This window comes from Podarcis muralis, chromosome 3 (genome assembly GCF_964188315.1).
Source record: "Podarcis muralis chromosome 3, rPodMur119.hap1.1, whole genome shotgun sequence".
Classification (NCBI taxonomy): domain Eukaryota; kingdom Metazoa; phylum Chordata; class Lepidosauria; order Squamata; family Lacertidae; genus Podarcis; species Podarcis muralis.
Genome location: NC_135657.1, coordinates 16,518,194 through 16,539,344, shown reverse-complemented (window position 1 = coordinate 16,539,344; position 21,151 = coordinate 16,518,194). Strand labels below are relative to the sequence as shown.

General features: G+C 42.8%; 3 protein-coding genes across 8 annotated transcripts in view; 2 read left to right on the top strand and 1 right to left on the bottom strand.

Moving 5' to 3' along the window:
* DHX57 (DExH-box helicase 57) overlaps window positions 1–8,833 on the top strand; it is a 36,811-nt gene extending 27,978 nt beyond the window's left edge. For all 3 annotated transcript variants that reach the window (XM_028724977.2, XM_028724978.2, XM_077926713.1), the window contains exons 18-24: window positions 1,562–1,657; window positions 1,772–1,855; window positions 3,842–3,979; window positions 4,826–4,900; window positions 5,166–5,300; window positions 5,812–6,012; window positions 7,427–8,833. In XM_028724977.2, the coding sequence (XP_028580810.2) occupies window positions 1,562–1,657; window positions 1,772–1,855; window positions 3,842–3,979; window positions 4,826–4,900; window positions 5,166–5,300; window positions 5,812–6,012; window positions 7,427–7,570 (873 nt within the window). In that variant the 3' untranslated portion in view covers window positions 7,571–8,833. The remainder of the gene's footprint in view (window positions 1–1,561; window positions 1,658–1,771; window positions 1,856–3,841; window positions 3,980–4,825; window positions 4,901–5,165; window positions 5,301–5,811; window positions 6,013–7,426) is intronic.
* A 1,644-nt stretch (window positions 8,834–10,477) lies between these two features.
* GEMIN6 (gem nuclear organelle associated protein 6) lies at window positions 10,478–14,255 on the bottom strand. Its single transcript, XM_028724983.2, has 3 exons — window positions 14,150–14,255; window positions 13,348–13,493; window positions 10,478–11,158 (listed from the first exon to the last, which is right to left on the bottom strand). Exons 2-3 carry the CDS (start codon window positions 13,473–13,475, stop codon window positions 10,783–10,785), a joined length of 504 nt encoding a protein of 167 aa, XP_028580816.2. The 5' UTR covers window positions 13,476–13,493; window positions 14,150–14,255; the 3' UTR covers window positions 10,478–10,782.
* Window positions 14,256–16,113: 1,858 nt separating this feature from the next.
* SRSF7 (serine and arginine rich splicing factor 7) lies at window positions 16,114–21,151 on the top strand. Of its 4 annotated transcripts, XM_028724979.2 has the most exons (9): window positions 16,114–16,252; window positions 17,333–17,513; window positions 17,606–17,782; window positions 18,642–18,716; window positions 18,795–18,896; window positions 19,251–19,304; window positions 19,808–19,843; window positions 20,508–20,549; window positions 20,843–21,151. In XM_028724979.2, the coding sequence occupies exons 1-9, from the start codon at window positions 16,180–16,182 to the stop codon at window positions 20,895–20,897; spliced, it is 795 nt and encodes a 264-aa protein (XP_028580812.1). In that variant the 5' UTR covers window positions 16,114–16,179; the 3' UTR covers window positions 20,898–21,151. The 4 variants fall into 4 exon arrangements, with proteins under 4 accessions (XP_028580812.1, XP_028580813.1, XP_028580814.1 ...); XM_028724980.2 differs by lacking the exon at window positions 19,808–19,843; XM_028724981.2 differs by lacking the exon at window positions 20,508–20,549.

The window sequence follows — 21,151 nt, the reverse complement described above, 5'->3', positions numbered from 1 at the left end:
AACTTGACAACAACATGGAACAGAACAATGGGGGGGAACCCCTTTGGGGTCTTTTTTGGATTGGACGTTTGAAATTAGACATTACAAAAATAATATTTAAATTAAAAAGGGAAAAAAGGAAAAGAAACTGGCAAGGTGGAACTGATTGGTGTATGGACTAAAGATTTCCAGGCAGACAACAGACAGACAGATTGATGGACATGGGGAATGCGAACCGGGGATTGGGGGGGGGGGGGGAGAATCAGAATCCAAAGGCTGTGTAACTATTTTTTTTTTTAATCTTTTTTTATATTATGCTGGGGTGTTATTAGTAAATGAAAAAGGGAATTCGTGGAATGAAACCAAGGGGGCCTTGGGGAGAGAATTTTTGATTTATATTTTTTCTTTGTTAAGGGAAAGATGATGATTGTATAATTTAAATTGGAATTTGGGGCTAAATAATTTAAGGTTTAAATTGGGAGTGAGAGCTTGTAGAACCAACATTATGAAAGGGGAATACAGTAGGGAGGGGGAGGGGGGAGTCCTGGAAAGTGGGCAATGAAAATTAGATTCTAAAAGTATTTCAATTTTGTTTTATTTTTATTTTTAGTTTTTATTTTTATTTTTTTTGTACTCTGAAAATTTTAATAAATATGATTATAAAAAAAGAAAAAAAAGAAAGTGGTTTGGGAGAGGTTTCACTTCTCATAGCATAAATACAATTGGGGGGGGTTAAAATAGGATAGTTCTGTACATCTTGTAGAATGCAATGTACAAAATTTCCGTATACCCAGAATACACTGTGTAAATCTGAACTCTGTAGGCTGTATTTTAATTTTACATCTGCCAGTTGTGTAATGGTGTGTTTTCCATAGTTCAGCTATGGAACGCGCTCCCATAGGAAGTTGTGATGGCCGCCAACCTAGATGACTTTAAAGTAGGATTGGACAAATACGTTGAGGACTATCAATGGCTTCTAGCTATGATGGCTGTGCTCTGCCTCCAAGGAGGCAGCAAGTCTTCCGAACACCAGGTGCTGGAAACCAAAGCTTGGGAGTATGCTCTTGTGCTCAAATCCTGCTTGCGGGTTTCCCAAAGGCACACAGGAAGGTTAGGCTGGCCTCAACCAGAGCCAGGGCTTTTTCGGCCGTGGCCCTGATCTGGTGGAACGCTCTGTCACAAGAGACTAGGGCCCTGCGGGACTTGACATCTTTCCGCAGGGCCTGCAAGACAGAGCTGTTCCACCAGGCCTTTGGCCAAGGCACAGCCTGACCCCCTCCTTTGGCGATCCTCACAGAACTCTAGCCCAGTGGTTGCCATTAATTTGACTCTGAATTGATTTTAGAATGAATTGATTTTAGAATATATTTCAATTAATTGATTGTGATTTTATGTAAACTCTGTTATTTTTACTGTTGTTAGCCGCTCTGAGCCCGGCTTCGGCTGGGGAGGGCAGGATATAAATAAAATTATTATTATTATTATTATTATTATTATTATTATTATTATTATTATTATTTTATTTATTATCTCTTGGCCAGTGTGAGAACAGGTCACATTATTACGTTCCTTGTTTTAAAAGGTTTCTCCATGGGACAAAAGAGAGGAGGCATTCAAGAAAAAGCTGGAATTTGCAGTAGGAAACAGTGATTATCTTGCGCTTCTCCAAGCATATAAGGTGAGGAATAAAAGCACGCCCTGTAATTGATTTCAGAGTTATTGTAGCCATAGAGCCTCCTAATTGTAAGAGATGAGATGGCACACTATTACAGCTTATATTTTCACTATTTAGGGATGGCGTGCAGCTTCAAAAGAAGGCTATCAAGCAAGTCACACATTTTGTAGACAAAATTTCTTATCAGAAAGCGCTCTTCAGGTAAGTTAGCATTATTTTTCACAATTTTGAGTTTTAAAAGTGTATATTGAACCTCATGTCAAATTGTTGTGTTCTGCTTTCCTGTTGTGCAATCTTATAATGAAAACATTTTTTATAGGTTTCAACTTTGCATTTATCAGAAAACTCAGTACATGCAAGGCATTTTCTAGGCCTGTTTGCTTATACAGTACATTTAAGGTTTTATCCCACTGCATTTCACTATATTACTTGCAGATTAACTTCAAGATGTGCTACCCAGTGGTGCTGTTCAACAAAATTTTACTCAGACCCATTGAAATGAATGAACCTCACTTAGTCATGTTGATTAATTTCAGTGGGTTTTCTCTGAGTAAAATTTGGTTGACTACTACCCCAGGCTTAACAGTGTGATATATCTGTGTTTATCCTTGGCAGGCAGGCAATGGAAGAGGGAGAAACTGGGCGCAGCATAAGATTGGGTTGATTTAAAAATAAAATAAAAATATGCTGCCTTTTTAGATAACTTCAGCTTTTCCAGAAAAGTTGAGGATAATCTCTGATGGATGACAGGATTTAGGGAAATGGATCAACTACTATACCATATAATATTTAATTCCTTAGCTTCTGAGACTGAATTATAAATGTTAACACTATGGTTGCCAACCACTGAATGAAATTACCCTAGCTGAAAGGTAAAGAGTGTGGATCAGCTGTAAAAAAATTCCTCACTGGACTCCTCACACAAACGCACACAAGCCTCTCTACACACCCACACACCAAAGAAGATACGTATTTTTATTTATGACAGGGACGATAGCTGAGTGGTACAGCACACGTTTGGGGTCCAAAATTCAACCACCAGCATCTCTCCATTCTACAAAAATATATAGATAGCACCTGATGGGAAAAAGATCTCTACCTGAGATTCTGGAGAGTCCCAATCCAGTACTGGGCCTGTTAGACAAATAGACTTCCTAAAAACAAGTTTCCTATGTGCCTAACTCTCGTATTGGCCTGAATATAAGCCGCACCTTTAAAATTGGAGGGGGGGGAGAAAAAATACCCAAATATAAGCCGCTCCATTCCTCGCTGCTCCTGGCTGCATACTGGGGGGGGGCTGCTTCGTTGCTGGTGGGCTTTCCCCTTCCTCGCTCTCTTCCTTTTGAGCCTTGGGGGAGAAGACAGAGGACTACGCATGGGGCGGGTGCTGCTTTGCCACTCTCCTGGTGCTGGCTGCAGACTGTAAGGTCACGAATATAAGCCACACTTTAACTGTTCACGGTCAGAATTTGGGGGGGAGGAAGTGAGGCTTATATACAGGCCAATACGGTATATATCTCAGTGGTTTTCAAGCGTCCTACTTCCAGGGGAAACCATTTTGACTAGCCTACGGAGAAACCGCCTCACATCTGCCAGGGAAATCCTTGCACATTGCAATTCATTCTGGGCTGTGTTCTAGGGCGTATATTCTTAGTTCAGTTCGCACATTGGCCAGTCCTCATGAGCCTTGCTGCCATTCTATGGGAAGGGAGACTGTGCCCTGGTAAGGCACCCAACACAGTTGCATGTTGCAGGGAAAAATCTGTAGGGGTGGGCAAGCTTGGTTTCACTTTGAATAACCCCAAATAAGTGTTGGAGGTTCAGCAGTGCTGCCTGGAACACAGTTTGAAGATCAGCGTCCCCCATACTAGCTATGTTACGGAACCACCATACCAGGAGTCCCAACAACCATTCATTATTTCCTCAGAGTACATTTTCACATATTATTCCACAGTAGATGCAGTTCACATTTTCCAGCATAGCTTTTCCACTCTTCCCCAGATTTGCAGCAGTGGCAGTGGGCAAAATGAAGTCAGCCACAAGCTGGCTGTGACCCACAAGTCTTCTGTGGCTTACCGCTGGTGTTTGGAAAGAATGAGAACAGAAGGTGGACATCACTTGACACAGTTCAGAAATCTTAACTCTATTCATTATTCAAAGGTGTTCTTTCTCTCTCCTCCCTCATAGCAAATGGCCAGTTTAAAAAGGCAGTTCACGGAACTGTTGTCTGACATTGGATTTGTGAAAGAGGGACTCAGAGCCAAGGATATGGAGAGGAGGTGGTCTCAAGGAGGAGACGGCGTTCTGGAAGCAACTGGAGAAGAGGTAACAGGAGTGACAGTGGAGGAGAGTTGCCCTGTCTCATTCATCCATTGCCTTTTCTACAACGTATAAGCTTTTTTACGGTGTTCTTCCTCTCATTCTCTGCCACTTTCCTCATCTGTCCAAATACAGTGGTGCCTCGCAAGACGAAAAGAATCCGTTCCGCGATTCTCTTCGTCTTGCGGTTTTTTCGTCTTGCGAAGCAAGCCCATTAGCTGCTTAGCGCTATTAGCGGCTTAGCGGGCTTAGCGGATCAGCTGTTAAGCGGCTTAGTGGCTTGGGAAAAGGGGGGGGGGAAACCCTGCAGGAACTCGCAAGACATTTTCGTCTTGCAAAGCAAGCCCATAGGAAATTCGTTTTGCGAAGCACCTCCAAAACGGAAAACCCTTTCGTCTAGCGGGTTTTCCGTCTTGCGAGGCATTCGTCTTGCGGGGCACCACTGTAACGGCATTCATTTTTCCCTCCCACCCCTTCTATTTCTACTCTCCTTGTCATGATTTAATGGAACCAAAATGACAGCTAGAACCTTGGGCGGTGTTTTTGTTCAGTGATTTGGAGCTTCCTGATTATGTGAAAACCCCTTTCTTCCCAGCTGATTAAAAAAAGTCCAGAGGTGCCCCCCCCTTTTTAGGGAGGGGCATATAGGGCCCAGAGCTTATACCACTTAACACTTGAGGGTTGTTTTTTTTAAAGCAGATGCCTTCATATTTTCTAAAAAGAATATCTCTGTAACTATAAGGTCTGGAAGCTTACCTTTACATGAAAGCTGGAATTCTCAAGGTGATGTGCTGCCCAGTTTCATGCAAACTTCTGCCCTAACTTGTAGGTACCCTTTTGTTTATATCACAGGCAAATTCTAATGCGGACAACTTCAAGCTGATATCAGCCATATTATGTGCTGCTCTGTATCCCAATGTGGTTCAGGTAAGAGGGCAGTGCTTTTTCATTTCTCTTTTTCTGTCCATATTGCACACATTGCATTTGTTCTATGCTGCATGCTTGAAAGCTGAGCTACTTGATATTAGCAATTCCTTAAAAGGGAATCTCTCTCTTTCTCTCTCTTGTGCTTCTGTTGGGTTTAGAGACTTTTCAGTATTTCCAGTGCTTTAAAGAAACATCTCCTTCTGCACAACCCTACTGAATGGAAGTTGCTTATGAGTATTTCTATCACTGTTTTTTACTGTTTTAGGTGAAATTGCCAGAAGGGAAGTATCAGAAGACCAGTACAGGAGCTGTTAAAATGAAGCCAAAAGCTGCAGAGCTGAAGTTTGTTACCAAGAAGGAGGGCTCTATTCACATTCATCCATCCTCTGTAAACTACCAGGTGATTTCCCCACCCCCAGTCAGTCATTCTGTAGCTGTTGTCCACACATATACAATTCCTTCTTGGAAGAGGGGCATGCAAACCAATCAGCAGTCCATAGTGCGATTCCTTGCATTTACACATCTGTAAGCCTCATTGTAATCTGTTGGACTTGTATCTATGCACAGATGCATAAGATGATAAGCAGGCTAATCTTAGTTAAACTTAGTTCACATTGGAATCAATGGGACTTAATTTATAACCAACTTGTCCCATTTGATATTCAGACAATAGGTTATTTTCCTTTCTCCTTCAGCTTACACACCCATTTGAAATTTGTGTAAAGATTTCAGACTTCTCCTGCCCCTGCTGCCTGGCAAATGGTATGCTGGCATCAGACAACCTTTTCCCAGCAAAACCAATGGCCTCTACCATATATTGTATAACTGAAGTGATAGGTATGGACCCTGTTGTTGTTGTTCTTGTTCTTGTTGAAGTTTCACCACAGTTTTTTTTGGGTTCCTTGTTTCAGACCAGGCACTTTGATAGCCCTTACTTAGTGTATCACGAGATGGTAAAAACCAGCCGGGTGTTTATTCGAGACTGCAGCATGGTGTCTGTGTACCCACTGATCTTGTTTGGAGGCGGCCGTATTAATGTGCATCTTCAGAAGGGAGAGTTTGTCGTTTCCTTGGACGATGGGTGGATTCGTTTTGTTGCAGCCTCACACCAAGTAAGAAAATGAGCAACTCATCACATTGCATCTAATTGCTTATGATGGGGATATTATTTTCATTGTACCAAGGGGAGAGGAACAGCTCATTCTACTTTGTACTGGCATGCAGGAAATGATTTATGACCCTTAACCAAATTTCCTCTTGAGACATTAAGTCCACTGGGCCAAAATGGATATAAAACACTAATTCCGATAGGTTTATAGAATAGCATGGGCAGCATCTGGTTCAACAGGTGTGTTTTCTTTCCTAAGTTGAAAGGTCAGGTTGTTCTTTATGTCTGCATGACCAGCTATTTAAGGACCAAAGATCTTTCAGAAATTTAGTGAGACGTCCTCATCTCTTGGGTATCAACTCTGCGGTTTATGGTTATAATACCCTGCCTAATTTGCATAGGCGCTTTCATGAGCACAACAAACCCCAGGTTGTAGACGGCAGGACAAATTGTATCAGCACCGTCAAAAGCTAAATTTGCCTCTCTGGTTCTTCATCTGGATAAAAGCAACAGAGTATTGTGGCACCTTAGACTTAACAAAATTCTTCCAGCATTATGACAATGTTGGATGCACAATGCTATATCATCTGTGGGGGTGTTAACCCTGGATATACAAGAAGAAAAGGCATAAAAAGTTTAAAAGGTCCAACTGTACTATGCAGAGCATTAATGAACACAAAATCCAGTCAAATGAGAAAAATCCCAAGTGGTGTAGGTATGACCTGTGCAGTTTGAAAAAATGCAGTGCCTTTGATCTTCTATTTGTTGAGATTCTTAAGGACATTAATGTCATCATAGTTTTTAGGCAATACCCCAGTTGAGCCTCTTTTAAAGGTAAAGGGACCCCTGACCATTAGGTCCAGTTGCAGACGACTCTGGGGTTGCGGTGCTCATCTCACTTTATTGGCTGAGGGAGCCGGTGTACAGCTTCCAGGTCATGTGGCCAGCATGACTAAGCCACTTCTGGCAAACCAGAGCAGCACATGGAAACACCGTTTACCTTCCTGCCAGAGCGGTACCTATTTATCTACTTGCATTTCGTGCTTTCGAACTGCTAGGTTGGCAGGAGCTGGGACCAAGCAATGGGAGCTCATCCCGTCGCAGGGATTTGAACCGCCGACCTTCTGATCGGCAAGCCCTAGCCCTAGGTTTAACCCACAGCGCTACCCGCGTCCCAAGCCTCTTTTATGCGAGTACAAATGTTAAGCATAAAAAGTACAGCAGGTCTTTCATGCAATATCAGAGGGAGGACCAGGGGCTTCAGAAGTAACTTCTAATGTAGTGTGAGGAACCTCAGGTTTTGCTGAACTCCCAACTCCCAGTCAGCATGGCCTAAGAGTCAGAGATGATGGGGGCTTGTGATCTGGCCTGGACCACCCCTAAGCAGCTTAACTCATAATAATATTTGTGTTTTTCAGGTAGCCGAACTAGTGAAAGAACTTCGCTGTGAGCTTGACCAGCTACTCCAGGATAAAGTAAAAAACCCCAGCATAGATCTTTGTACCTGCCCTCGAGGGTCTCGTATCATTAGCATGATCGTTAAACTTGTGACCACACAATAGCACGGAGCATTTGGTATAAAGACTTATCAGCAGAACAATGGCAATAGAGATGGAAGCAACACGGATGCCTGGAAGCCTAAAGGCAAAGTAGCAATCAAAGAAACCACTATATTTGGAGTAGCCCTAATGGAGTTAATGGGGCTGGAGAAACAAGGTGGTGGGTTTTTTCACCCAAATCATGGAAAAGTTGGCATATTTTAAGGGAAACGCGAGTGTTTCCTTTCCAGGAGCAATCTGTGAAGTACAGAGTGAGAGACTACAGTATTGTTATTTATGCCAATGAAAACTCAAGAGAGATCCAAAAACATTCAATTCCAATGTGTTTTTCTTGTCACTTTTTGTCCAGTTAAGGATTAACTCTTTTTGTTACAAAATGACTGTCTATTGACTTGCTCTTCTCCTTAAGGCAGGACTTGATGTTTACTACAGCAACTGTTTGTATTTTCCTAAATTCGAAAATGGATTCCCCTGTAAACTTTCCCTAAAACCTGTCCTAATCTGATCAATTAATCAATGTCGGTTGCCAAAAATTTAAATGAAAGATAAATGGTCTTTAGTATAAAAATGAACCAGGTTCTATATGAGCTGGTGTGTGTGTGTGTGTGTGTGTGTGTGTGTGTGTGTGTGTGTGTGTAAAAAAGCACACAGGGCTCAAATTACAGCTTGCCAAAGGCTGTGAAAGTTGTCTTGCTCCTTCTCAAAGGGTTAGTCTAGAGAAGAAAGTTCATTACTCTTTTACATTGCCTGAAGTAAACTTAGCTTCCTTGACAAGACGCAACTTATGAAAGCAGTAAGTTTGAAGTGTGCCAAGTTTTTGCAAAAGCAAGACATGAAGATAATGCCGTTGCATCCTAGTTCTGAGCCCCACTGGCTCCTGAAACCAGATCTTTCACAGGTCAGAAGAAATGGTTGAGGAATGCAAGTACAAAGGAGGCTTATTTCAGTACAGTTCATTATGACTTGTGGACTCCCATCAGCCCAGCAACTTCTTATAAACAAGGAGCACAATCCTGCAGAAATTAATGGGACTTGAACAGAAGCTCCCAAAAAGGTGCATTTAAGGATTTTTAAAAACAGTAAACCAACATTGGGACAGGAGTGTAGAATGCACAGTTGCTATGGCGATAGAAACGAGCCCGCTGGTGGTTAAAAATAAAAATAAAACTCTGTATGGTAACTTTATGTATGTCACCTGAGGTGCTCATTGGTTGGAGTAATGGTGATCAACAAGCTCTAAAAATAAACAGGAACTTGTTCATTAGATTTGTAACCTATTTTGATGTTTCTTTTTTGCAAGAAATTATGTACAGGTAACTTCCCACTTGTGCAGGGGTTACGTTCCAGACCCCCGCGTGCATAAGTGAAATTGCGTCGTGGTGAACACCTTCTAAACACTCTTTAAACACCCTCTGTTGCACTCTCTTCAATCCAAACCAAAAATACTGTATCCAAAAATATCCACAACTATAATTGAAGCTCTGGGGCTGGCAGGAGGCTGGAGGATGCACGGGAAAGAAGCTCCTGCTGCTGTGCTACCCAACACATCAGCTGTTAAGTGGGGAAGCTGAGCAGCTTAAACAAAGCCCTGTTATGCTTTTGGTCTCTTCAGGGCTTTCTCTGTCCTCACTAACATCTTCTGGGCTCTGGGGAGGGTCTCATGAACCACGAGGCCTGCCTAGTTTTGATGTGGATATTAACTCTAGTAAATCTACTTGCATCTGTGTAACAGGATCAGTTGAATTGCCCCATGAGTGTCTTATCAGGAGGAAATTCTGCTATAGAGGTTTGTGTAGTAGATCTTCCCTGACACCCTGTAACATAAGCAATAGCCTTCAGTGTAGAAGATTACTTGCCGGTTCACTGGCTGCATATACTGCAGCGACCTGTCACCATATCACTTCTCATAAAAACTTAAAACACATCACTTTCCAGTGAATACAGTGGTACCCCGCAAGATGAACGCCTCGCAAGACGGAAAACCCGCTAGATGAAAGGGTTTTCCGTTTTGGAGGCGCTTCGCAAAACGAATTTCCCTATGGGGTTGCTTCGCAAGACGAAAGCCCATAGGGAAATCTCCGGGACAGCGGGGAAGCGCAGCGCGTCTTCCCCACTGTCCTCGGACCTCCTCCTGCCGCCCGGCATCGGAACGAAGCCCCGAAGCCGGGCGGGAACGCCTCCTCCCGCCGCCCGGCATCGGAACGAAGCCCCGAAGCCGGGCGGCGGGGCGGGAACGCCTCCTCCCGCCGCCCGGCATCGGAACGAAGCCCCGATGCCGGGCGGCGGGACGGGAACGCCTCCTCCCGCCGCCAGGCACCGGAACGAAGCTCCGATGCCGGGCGGCGGGGCGGGAACGCCTCCTCCCGCTGGCGGTGGGGAGGAAAAACCCTCCTCCCACGCAAGCCCCGGGAACAGAGGGAAAGCGCTGCGCGCCTTCCCCTCTGTTCCCGTACCTGTCCTGAAGGCTTGCGGTGGGGAGAAAAGCCCTTCTCCGCACCGCCAGCCTGGTAAGCGGTTTCCCTAGGAACGCATTAATTGATTTTCAATGCATTCCTATGGGAAACCGTGCTTCGCAAGACGAAAAACTCGCAAGAAGAAAAAACTTGCGGAACGAATTAATTTCGTCTTGCGAGGCACCACTGTACAAAGATTTTCAGATAAGGACAAAGATGAAAGTAGCAATTTTAGGGGTTTTGAATTGGTGAAAGTACAAGCTACATATTATGCGTTTCCGCAGCTATTGTAATTATTCTGCTTGTATATTATGAACTGTAGTTTATAGATTTATTCCTAATTTAATATCAGTACTGAATGGTAAGAATGTGATGTTTTCATATATGACTCTTCATGACTAATGGTAATTGAATATAAAGGAGCATTCATAGGATACCAAAAGGAAGACATAAAAACTAACGTCAATGCTTATTTTCATATAAAAAATATATATAGTACAGATTTGTTACATTTGCCATTTCTTCACAAAACAAATCCAGAAAAACCATTCTATTTTGACTGTGACTTTCTGATAGCACTTAGGAACACAAAATGCCTAAATTGAGGGGAAATTCAACAGGAAGCCCTCTAAATATTTGGACTACAACTCAAATCAATCCCCGGCCAATGTGAGTTTTGTAGTCCGTGTAGAAGGCATTAGGTTGGGGAAGGTTAGCATAGGTTTTACAAGTAGATAACTTCATCCCAATTCTTCAACTCTGTCATTGCTGAAGGCCAAGATAACTTTGTATCAATCCTTGAACTCGAGACAAAATTATTTCATTGGAACTATTGCAATCCTCTGGTGCATACGGTGGGTCAATAGTCAACACCCCTGCAACACAGAGTGTTGCTTGTGACTCTCCTTGCTCCCTTACAGGAATATGGTTTTTCTCCAACCAGTTCTTCAAGCTGCTTTTCTTGTCCTCCAGCTCCTCTTGACTGTAGGTTTGGCTTTCTCCAGGCATGAATAGGTGGGCAAGTTTCTCTTTCATAGCATCGGATGCTTCGGACAAGATCTTCACCTCTTGCACTGCATGCCCCAAGATGCCTGAAACAGACACTTTTCCATTCTCAAGGGGATTTGCCAGAAGAATGCTGTCAAGAAAAGGAGTTCACATGAAGTTTTACAACTTGGTGGAAAGACCTACAGAAATCTCGCATGCTAAACGCTATCAAATGTATACTCAACTTTATCTCGTCAAAACACACACGCCCCAACGTCTCAGTCCCACAAGCACCTGCACCATGAAGCATTCAGGTCAGGATGCAGCAGCCGCCCACCCCCACAGTGAAAAATTACAAGAATGTGGAATTGCAATAGCATCCCAGGCTGATCCCATTACATCACACCAACAAAAACTAAGAGTGCAAGTTGTTGTGTCAACATTAGCTATCGTTATCAGCAGTCATTGTCTGAAAATGTTATTACCTACATACATAATCCTTAAAAATATTTCAGCCACTATGTGGCTAGCCAGTGCCTACTGTACAAAAAGCAATGCATGCCAAGTGTCATTGTTCAAAGCACTTTTCCCCACTGTTGCACATTTTTCAAGCACTAAAATACAAATCTATACAAAGAAATGCGTTCCCTCAAAGTAACACCCTCCCAAACCAGTGGCATTTAGTTCAATAGCATCCATGTATTCAGCCGCTGAAAATCAAAAGGTACAGCTCAGCCCTTACAGTAAGTATGGGATGCAGAAATGCTAAAATCATTTCTTTTTGGAAGAACAGAGGTTTCTGTTGGTGCATCACAGTAATTCCTAGTTGCTAAACTTATCCTTCTGTGGTATATACAAAACCTCAAGCTAATGAAGTATCTCATGAAAGTGAAGTGGCAAGTACTGTACATAAAACCAATCTATTGCAGATGCATTTGGTCTTATAAACCAACCCCAAATCTTTTAACCTCACCCACATTTTTAGACCATGCTCCATTTTAAAATGGCTAATATTAACTAGAGCTATTATGAAAGAAAAATGTTTAAAGGCATATAGAGTGAGTTGCTTCCCACATCTTTTCAAAAAAATTAATGATTTGTTAACAAACCTACAAAAAAGTGCAAACATAAGAACGAAAACAAAAATCAAAGCTCCCACATTCTTAGGCAACTGTGGAATACCACTGCTAAACCTTAACATTGATGGTCAGTGACCTGATCACACTGCCTATATTTTACCAGTGTAGAAAACTCATCTGATGCTATCTCGAATATTTTCCCCTTCTACTTGTTCAGCTGTCCTATTTATGAGAATATCAGTGAAAAGAATAAATTGCTGGGCAAAGTTTCTAGTTGTTGGTGTGAATAGAAATTCTGAAGTGTGAAACCAGACAACATCAGACATTTGTCAATAGCAGCAGCAGCAACGGGCTAATCGCATGCTGAGTAGAAAGTAAAATTTACAGATATTTTACAGATTTTTCTACTAATGGTTGTGCTTCCCCCTTCCCCTCCCAATTCTAGTTCTGATTCATGGTTTTGAAAATAAAATAAATGTTGATACTGTAGCAGGAACCCCCTCCCACCCCAATCAGTTTGTACAAACTTCACACACACTCATACTCACACACTACATACACCACGCTTCTGTTATAAATTCATAGAAAAATCAACCATACATCGGATTTGCACTGTTCCACTTTTATTTGACTCCATGAAGGAAAGACTACAAAATGGGGAAGGTTTGATACAGGCCAGCCATAATCCCTTCACCATCCCAGCACATCCACAGGAGCCCTGCCCAGTTGCTATGCCAACCCTGATGGTCCTAGACAGAAGACCATCAAGATCACAAAGAACTTGCATATGGGAGTGGATTCAGCATGGACTGAAACAAAGGACAATGATCAGATCTTCCCTCTGGGGGCAGGAAACTGCCAACTCCCCTTTGTCTCCTGGAAGTGACTCATGGGGAGGGGGAAAGGAGGAACCAGCCAGGTGACAGGACACTCAGGTTACCACCAAAACTCCTCCCTCAACCCCTCCTTTCTGTAATGTATGCATGTTTCTGGGGGTGGGCTTGACCTAGAAGATGGGAATTTCAAAAGTTTTTATAAGGTCTTGCACACCATTTTTCTGTGTCTTTCCTCTCTCTTGCAAGTGAGGGGAACACCCTGTTGCAACAGTTCAATAAAGGCCAAGCCTACAGGCTGCTGTTTTGCTCCAAGTTATCCTGGTTGGTGTCTTTGTTTTGTCCAAGGGAGCCCTCGGATTTTCCCGGTAACAATACATTTCTCTCTCTGGGTATCACACTTCCATGCATACTGAACACCTACTTACTTGGCAGACACTGGATCGACTGTTAAAACCCATCCTTTATAATTCTGTTTCTCAGCAGCCAGAACTTCAATTTCTTTATTCACATAAGTCAGCCATTCCAAAGGTGTTTTCCTCTGCCACTCAGTCATATTTCCTATTTGCTGAACCTAATGAGAAAACAAAAAAACACACTGATCAGCAAAAGTTGATAAAGCTGTCTGTTAAAACAATGTCTAGATATCCCGCTTGTATCTAGAAGTTAGGAACAACAGCACAATTCTAGATATGTTTATTTTATTTATTTCTCATTTATTAATTTTGTATACTGCTCTTCCTCCAAAGATCCTAGGGGCTGTTCACAACATAAAAAATGAGAACACAAAATACATATTAACCGAAAACCAATAACCACCTTCCCACAAAAAAAAATTATAAAGCCATAGAGTGTTAAACAGCCAAAAGTAAGAAGCAGATTTTTAAAAATAAGGTTTGCAATCTAACAAAACTAAGCTTCATATTGACGTTAGAGACTCAAGAAATGCAATAAGGGCACTAAGTATCACAGCTAAACATATCTTCCACTCTTTTTATGCTCGAGATCAGGCCATGTTTCTCCAAAGAATAATCTTACTGTGCAAATAATAAAGTGTTATTCAACCCGGAGCGAGGGCACGTTTTGGAAAGGCTCTGCAGTCCCCGCGCAGAAGTTTATTTGGAATCTAAAGCGCCCGCGTTCATCCACACAGTTCTTGCTTCTTCTCTGCCTATAAGCCCATAAAAGAGACACGGAGCCGGATCAACAACATTTTTACATCGCACTCACCGCTAAAGATGAAATGCGGGTTTCCTTGTAATCCAGCCGGTAAAAAAGGCGAGGGATTCAGCTCCCGTCGTCATTGCTTGGGCCCAGAATGCACCGGGTTGTAGTTTCAAGTTCCTCCTCTGCAAAAAAGCAATATCCGGAAACAGCTGCTTACGGGCAACCCCTTCACTCATGGGATATTTACTCCCATCTCACACGCTAAGAATAACCGCGTTCAGCAAGCAGCCCCGCAGAACGAGCTGGCAGAGCTCGGAAGTTTAAGCAGTCCGGCACCAAATGATACTATTTAGCTTACTCCGCCTCTCTTTGCCTAACGTTAAAAAGAAAATTAAAAGCCAATTCAGAGGGCCAATCCTAATAGATGACTAATCAGAGGCAACTCCAGTAAAATATACTGGTTAAGTGTTAAGATTAGTTTTCCAGAGTGCGAATGCAAAATAAATTTGTTCGGATTAAGTCGCCCTGAATCCAGCGAGTATGCCTAGAATTGCAGCTTCAAGGGACTTTTTTAAAGGCACGTTTTTAGAAAGCTTTTGTAATAGTGCCAGGATGGGGGTCACAATATTTTAAAGCAAGGAGGGTGTTTCTTTATGTTACTGTAGAATAGTAGCGTTTTCCTAGCGTGCGTTGTGCTTTCCGTTCCAAAGATAGTATTTTTATTACATTTGTTAGTCGCTTTATCTTACCCAAGGCAACTCAGAGCGACTTACAACCAATCTAGCCAGTTTGCATTGCTTGAAGTAGCCCCAAACAGTGGGTCAGATTTCAATCCTATATAGACTTAACCTGGGGTACGTAAATAAGAGTTTCCCAACTCTGCTAGCTAGCTGTTTTTTTGAACTACAACTCCCATCATCCCTAGCTAGCAGGACCAGTGGTCTGGGATGATAGGAACTGTAGTTCAAAAATAGCTAGAGACGAGAGTTTGGGAAGCCCTGGTTGAATTTAACTTACTCGGGTTAGCTTCTTTATAAACATGCATAGAGCATTAAACTGACTCTCGAGTCAGCTCTATTGAACGTAGTGAGACTGACACTTGAGAAAACCGACGTCGGAGTGCACCATTAATGTTCTGCCTTTTGCATACTAGTGTTACGAGGAATCTCTTTCCTCCTCAGAGAATGAAGTGCAGTTTAGAGAAAGCTGAGGAATTGCCCTCAAGCCCCACGAATGCACGCTCGCACTTAAGTAACACTAAACGAATGCCATTATTTTAGGACAGGCTCTTTAATCTGGTGTGATGCCTGGAGTGAAGAAAACTGACAGATGTTCTGTTATTGTTCATTTTATTCAGAAGGCTCTCACGTTCTTATTCGCTGTTGGCTGGAGGTCCTTGGGCGGAGTGTAAAAAATAAACAACCTTTTAAAAGGTTAACAGCCATCGGTTTCCCAATGGACAACACAGAAATACTGTACAGTATTGATTTACCAGAAGCTGGTAGCAGAATATAGGGGGCGCAAATGGACTAAAGACACGTGGATTTGAGGAAACAAGCGATCCCTTTCATTTGCTGCAAGGAGCTTTTCAGCGATCATTGCCTTTTCACGAGCACCAACTTTCCCAAACCCTTCACTCCGCCTTGAGCAACCCCCTAAAAAAATTCAGTGCTGACAAAACTTCCCAAACGCGCAAATATATCCGCTTCCACCCCGGGAAGCCACCGTAGAAAATCTGAGGGAAATGTTGCTGAGCGGCGTACGGTGGGGCGCTCGAAACCCAGCCAGATGGGCGGGGTATAAATAATAATAATAATTTTATTATAGTTGTTGTTGTTGTTGTTGTTGTTGTTGTTATTCCCCAGAAAACGGCACGTGTTTTCAAACAGGCAAATTACACGCTCGGGCAATAACCGCGTTCCCAAAATGGAGGCTGCCTCAGCCTCCGCTCCCTCCCTCCCTCCTTCCAGCCTGGCGTTGCTACGGAAACCAAAAGCTGACTTTCTTCCCGCCTCGCCGGCCCGCGGCGGCCTGGCCATTGTTACGCGCATGCGCGCCAACGGCACGTCCTATATAAGGCCCCGCGAGCCCGCATGCGCGTGGAGACGGTTGGGCTTTCCCCCCCTGCTCGGGCGAAGATGTCGCGGTATGGCCGTTACGGTGGAGGTGAGTGGCGCGAGCTGGGAGAAGCGGGTGGAAAAGAGGCCGCTGCGACGCCTCTCTTTTCGAGGCCCCGCTTAGCTAAATCCGCGGCGCCCAGGCCGTTTTCCGTGTCGGCGGCGGCGGCGGCGAAGCAGCCCGTTAAGCGGCAAAGTGCCGCCACTGCCGCCGCCATTTTGCACAGGCATGGTCGCCGGCTGCGCTGAGGAGAAAGCGACCCCCGGCTTCGGCGCTGTGGCGTTTCGGACGTTGGAACTGCGTCGCCGGCTTGGTGTGAGGAGGGGACTCGCCTCGGAGTAACGGCAGACGGGGCTTGTGGCCGGAGCTGGCGGGGTTTGTTTTCCCTCCCTTCGGCGCTACTGACGCTGCGCGGGCAAAATGGAGGCGGCGCCAAAGATGGCGGCGCCCAGGGCTGCTCCGCTCGCCTTCGGCAGCGAGGAAGAGGAGGTGGGCGGGCTGGCCGAGGGAAGAAGCCGCGAGGGCGGCGGCGCGTTTGGCTGAGCCGTCGGCGGAGGGAGGGCGCCGCGAGGGCGGAGAAGCGGCGCCGGAGGGCCCGGAGGGCAGTTGCCGCCGCTTGCGCTTCCTCTGCCGGTTGGCGCGCTTTCCAGGAGCCTCTAATAAAGGGAGTGGCGGCCTCATTGAGCCTCGCCAACTTCTGGCGTGTTCCCCTTTCTCCTTGACCACGCGCCTGCTTAAACTTTTGTGCCCCGGAGTATGTGAAGTGCGCTTCTTATGCAGGTTATTATGATTATTAATTGCTTTGAGCATCTCGACTGTAACACCCAATTAGATGGACAGAAAAACTAGGAGAAATCTTGTGCGTTTGATACAGGGTGTCGGTATAATAGTATTATTTTCCTCCTTGTTGTCGCTTTGACGTGCCCCCCCCCCCAAGCTGCCAGCATGGATGCCGGAAACTTGAGTTTATAATGGTTGCAGCCCTGCTTTTGCGGTTCAGTGGGAGTGCAGTTTGGCAAGTGAAGTGAACATGAATACTTAGCGGTGAAATTGACTTCAGACTATTAAGGAAGTATATTTTCTTGGAACTTTCTAAAAAAAATTCTTTTTTTTCTTTTGTGTGTGTAGAAACCAAAGTATATGTTGGTAATCTAGGAACTGGTGCTGGTAAAGGTGAACTTGAGAGAGCTTTCAGCTACTACGGACCATTACGCACAGTATGGATTGCGCGAAATCCTCCAGGATTTGCGTTTGTTGAGTTTGAAGACCCAAGAGATGCTGAAGATGCAGTTCGTGGGCTAGATGGAAAGTATGTGCAAGTGCTAACTGGTTATCTACACGGGAATAAAAACTGAATTCTGAGTCCATAGTTGGATTATTAAATATGTGTTTCTGTTGCAGAGTGATCTGTGGCTCTAGGGTTAGAGTGGAGTTATCAACCGGTATGCCACGCCGGTCTCGCTATGATAGACCCCCAGCGCGCCGGCCATTTGATCCCAATGATAGATGTTATGAGTGTGGCGAGAAAGGTCATTATGCTTATGACTGTCATCGCTACAGTCGTCGGAGAAGAAGCAGGTACGTTTAGATATAAGAAGATTTGTTTTCAGCAGTTAATCATAGTTTTTATTAGCAAAGAAGGTAATGATACACCATTTTAAAAGTAAATGTTATAATTTATGTGGGTATATTACAATTGTTTATATTTTGTGTTACTATGTTAATATGTTAATAATCAACCTGGTCAAAACCTTTCAGGTTTCTTCGTTTGAGTCAGTCGCCTTGATTCAGAATGTCACGAGCCTTAAGATTTCATGCTGAGGCGCCTTGCAAATCCGACAATTAAGATCCTCCTAGACCTTGAGGTGATCAGCATAAGAGGCCAGATCCCCTCGAGCCATCTACACCTAGCTTCACCTTATTCTTTAAAGGGCAGAAAAATTGAGACGGTGATCGCCGTAACAGTAAATTTGGCTTTCAATTGGGGCCCCCTCCGGTTTAAAAAGAGGAACACCAGATTGACCACATTCCCACCTAGAAAAATCTTCTTGCGTCAATCAAGCCTCACCTGGCTCATTTGGCTGTCAGTTTGATCGTCGTTAGATTGAAGAGAACACCTAGATGCAGCGGCCGGCTATAGATACTTCTAGATCGTCTAGATCTGCTAGACCTTGGGCCAAAGAGGGTCGACCTGCAAACTTGCAAGGTTTATTTTAAATACACATTACAGTGTTTTATATTATGATTGTAATTCTAAAATGTTATTCAGTTTAACATCTTTTTTAGGTAGTAAAAAATACTCAAGACATAGGCCCTGATTTTTTTCAACGTACAAGACACTAATTTTTAATTATCAGATATTTTGGCTTTGGCAAAGGCTCACATGTTAACTGTTGAAGTTGTGGTCTAATACTTCTCTTATCTAACCTAAAACTAGGTCACGCTCTCGATCTCATTCAAGGTCCAGAGGAAGGAGATATTCTCGCTCACGTAGCCGAAGCCGTGGCCGGAGGTGAGCATCAAAATTGGAACAAGGTGCTTTAGTTTAAGAATCAGAATGGCATATTTGTAACAACCACCTTTCTTTTAGATCCAGGTCTGTCTCTGCTCGGAGATCAAGATCACTCTCCCCTCGGAGATCCAGATCTGTCTCGCCACGCAGATCCCGTTCAGGTTCTTTAAAAAGATCAAGGTAATTTTGCTAATAAGCTTAATGTTCATGGAGTTGATTTAATCATTAGTATCTTAATACTTTTACCCCATATTCAAAGCAGCTTACAAAAGTAAAAGGAATTGTAGGCAATATTTTGAAAAAAACCCATAAATAAATGCAACAATAAAATCTTTGATTGAATCAAACATATATCTCTGAAGAAAAGCACATCTGGGCATCATATGTTCTAAGCTTCTTCCAGAATGAATAGAATTAATGCACTTTGTATATTGCTGTGACTGCATGTCTACAACCTTGTTTCATGACAGCTTTCATTCACCTGCATAGATGTGTTAAGAGCTTGGAATTGAGTACCTTCTCTTTAAAACCTAGGTCTCGGTCAAGGTCAAGATCCAGGTCCAGGTCCGTTTCACGACCCAGAAGCAGGTAAACGTCAATGCTTTGTAAAATAGTAACTAGTAATTAGCTAAATGATGTGAAATGGGCATTTTTCTAAATGTTAATCACTTCCAAATGCCTCTTGCAATGTTTTAATTGAAAGCATCAAATATCTACTGTACACAAAGGATTATACTAGGAATGCGAGTTCATTTAGCCTACTCTATACATTTAAGTAGTTTAGAAGCAATCTTTGTGGTTCTCGAGTATTCAGCATCAAAATAACCAATTGCAAGATGTTACCAGCTTCTTTCATGCTTTTATTTTAAAACAGATAAATCATGGCTATAGATCAGGGGTAGTTAACCTGTGGCCCTCCAGCTATTGTTGGCCTCCAACTCCCATCAGTCTCAGTCAGCAAAGGCAGTAGTCGGGGATGATGGGAGTTGTATTCCAGTAACATCTGTAGGTCCACTGGTTCCCTCCCTGGCTGTAGATACTGGATCAGTCTAGTGTTTGCTAATGTAATGTAATTGATGCTGTTTTAACAGCCGTTCCAAATCAAGATCACCATCTTTAAAGAGAAGGTAAGCTGAGCCTCTGAAGGAGACATATTGCATTTTACGCAGATAACAATCGAAATAAAGTTTATAACAGTGTTGTATATCCTGGATTCCCAGTTCTACATTTAAAACATTAAAATAATGTTACTAAATGTTAAAATTCCTACAGAGCTGTGATTTGTTTATAGTTCTTTATAATAGTTTTTAGGTTATTTTTTAAAAAAGTGAAATAATGGGAGATACCCATGAAATAGGGTAAAAGCACAAAAACTGGCATCTTCTGTTGGGAAAGTGAGTGATTACTATTCACTCAGGGTCTGAGGAACTGTGGCAGGCCACTTAAGTGTAATAAAAATTTGCACTTAAGCAAATTTAAGATTTAACCAAAGTCCAGAACCATTCTCAAAAAGGGCATTTAATAATAATAATAATACAGCATATTAATAATAATGGAGCATATTACCTGGCTATGTTAATGGACAATAAATGTAAATGGCTCAAAGGTTAAACGGAGAAGGTTTATAGTTGTGACTGAAACCTTCAGGAAATTGGCAGGACAATCTAGACATTGAACAGCAGCTAGCTGTTACTTAATAATAGTAGACTGTGTCAGAATTTTTAGTTCCTCATGAGTATATGTGTTTAAAAGCATTTTTACTTGATTTAATATTCAGTCTTGCTTTTTCAGTTTTGATATGAGCCATTTATATCCATTCTCCATTAACTCAGGGTAAGTATGCTTCTTGAACACTGCAAGAGAGCTTGGTAATACTTCCTGTGGGAATGGGGGTGCATGCAAACTTTTAAGTTTGCTTCAATATTTAACATTAAGAGCTTGTAGCCTTCAATTCCAACTAACATCCTCTTCTGAAGCAGCATCCAAATAGGTGCTAGGATTAAAATTACTAATGTGCAGGTAGCATGGATCCCCTTTTAAGAACACTAAACTATTAATTTCCATTTTTTACTAATTTTAACATTGAGTAACCTAGTGACTTCGTTTTTCTCCCTTTTTATTTTTAGTCGTTCGCCATCAGGAAGCCCTCGAAGGAGTGTGAGTCCTGAAAGACTGGATTAGAATTGCAAAGAACGTGATAGGAAGAATTTTGTTTACGTTATTTTAAGGGATTTCTTTGGTGTTATTGACAAATGTAAGGATTTAGTTGATTGAAAACCTTTTCTAGGGCTAACGCAGCGAGGATCTTGATCTTCTAGTAAAATCTGTAAAAGCTGCTACATTAGACTAGTGCACAATTTCTGTATGTAATAACATCCTGTGATCTGAAAAGTGGGTCTTTTTATGGGCACATGAAATAAAATGTGTATTTCTAA

Excerpts from the sequence above, each read along its gene's own strand:
- SRSF7 (XM_028724979.2), top strand. The coding sequence starts at position 16,180 with ATGCGCGTGGAGACGGTTGGGCTTTCCCCCCCTGCTCGGGCGAAGATG. Across the intron at positions 17,783-18,641 it reads AGTCGTCGGAGAAGAAGCAG|GTCACGCTCTCGATCTCATT; the intron begins GTACGTTTAGAT and ends ACCTAAAACTAG. Across the intron at positions 18,897-19,250 it reads GGTTCTTTAAAAAGATCAAG|GTCTCGGTCAAGGTCAAGAT; the intron begins GTAATTTTGCTA and ends TTTAAAACCTAG.
- GEMIN6 (XM_028724983.2), bottom strand. The coding sequence starts at position 13,475 with ATGACTGAGTGGCAGAGGAAAACACCTTTGGAATGGCTGACTTATGTG. Across the intron at positions 11,159-13,347 it reads GTCGATCCAGTGTCTGCCAA|CATTCTTCTGGCAAATCCCC; the intron begins GTAAGTAGGTGT and ends TTTTCTTGACAG.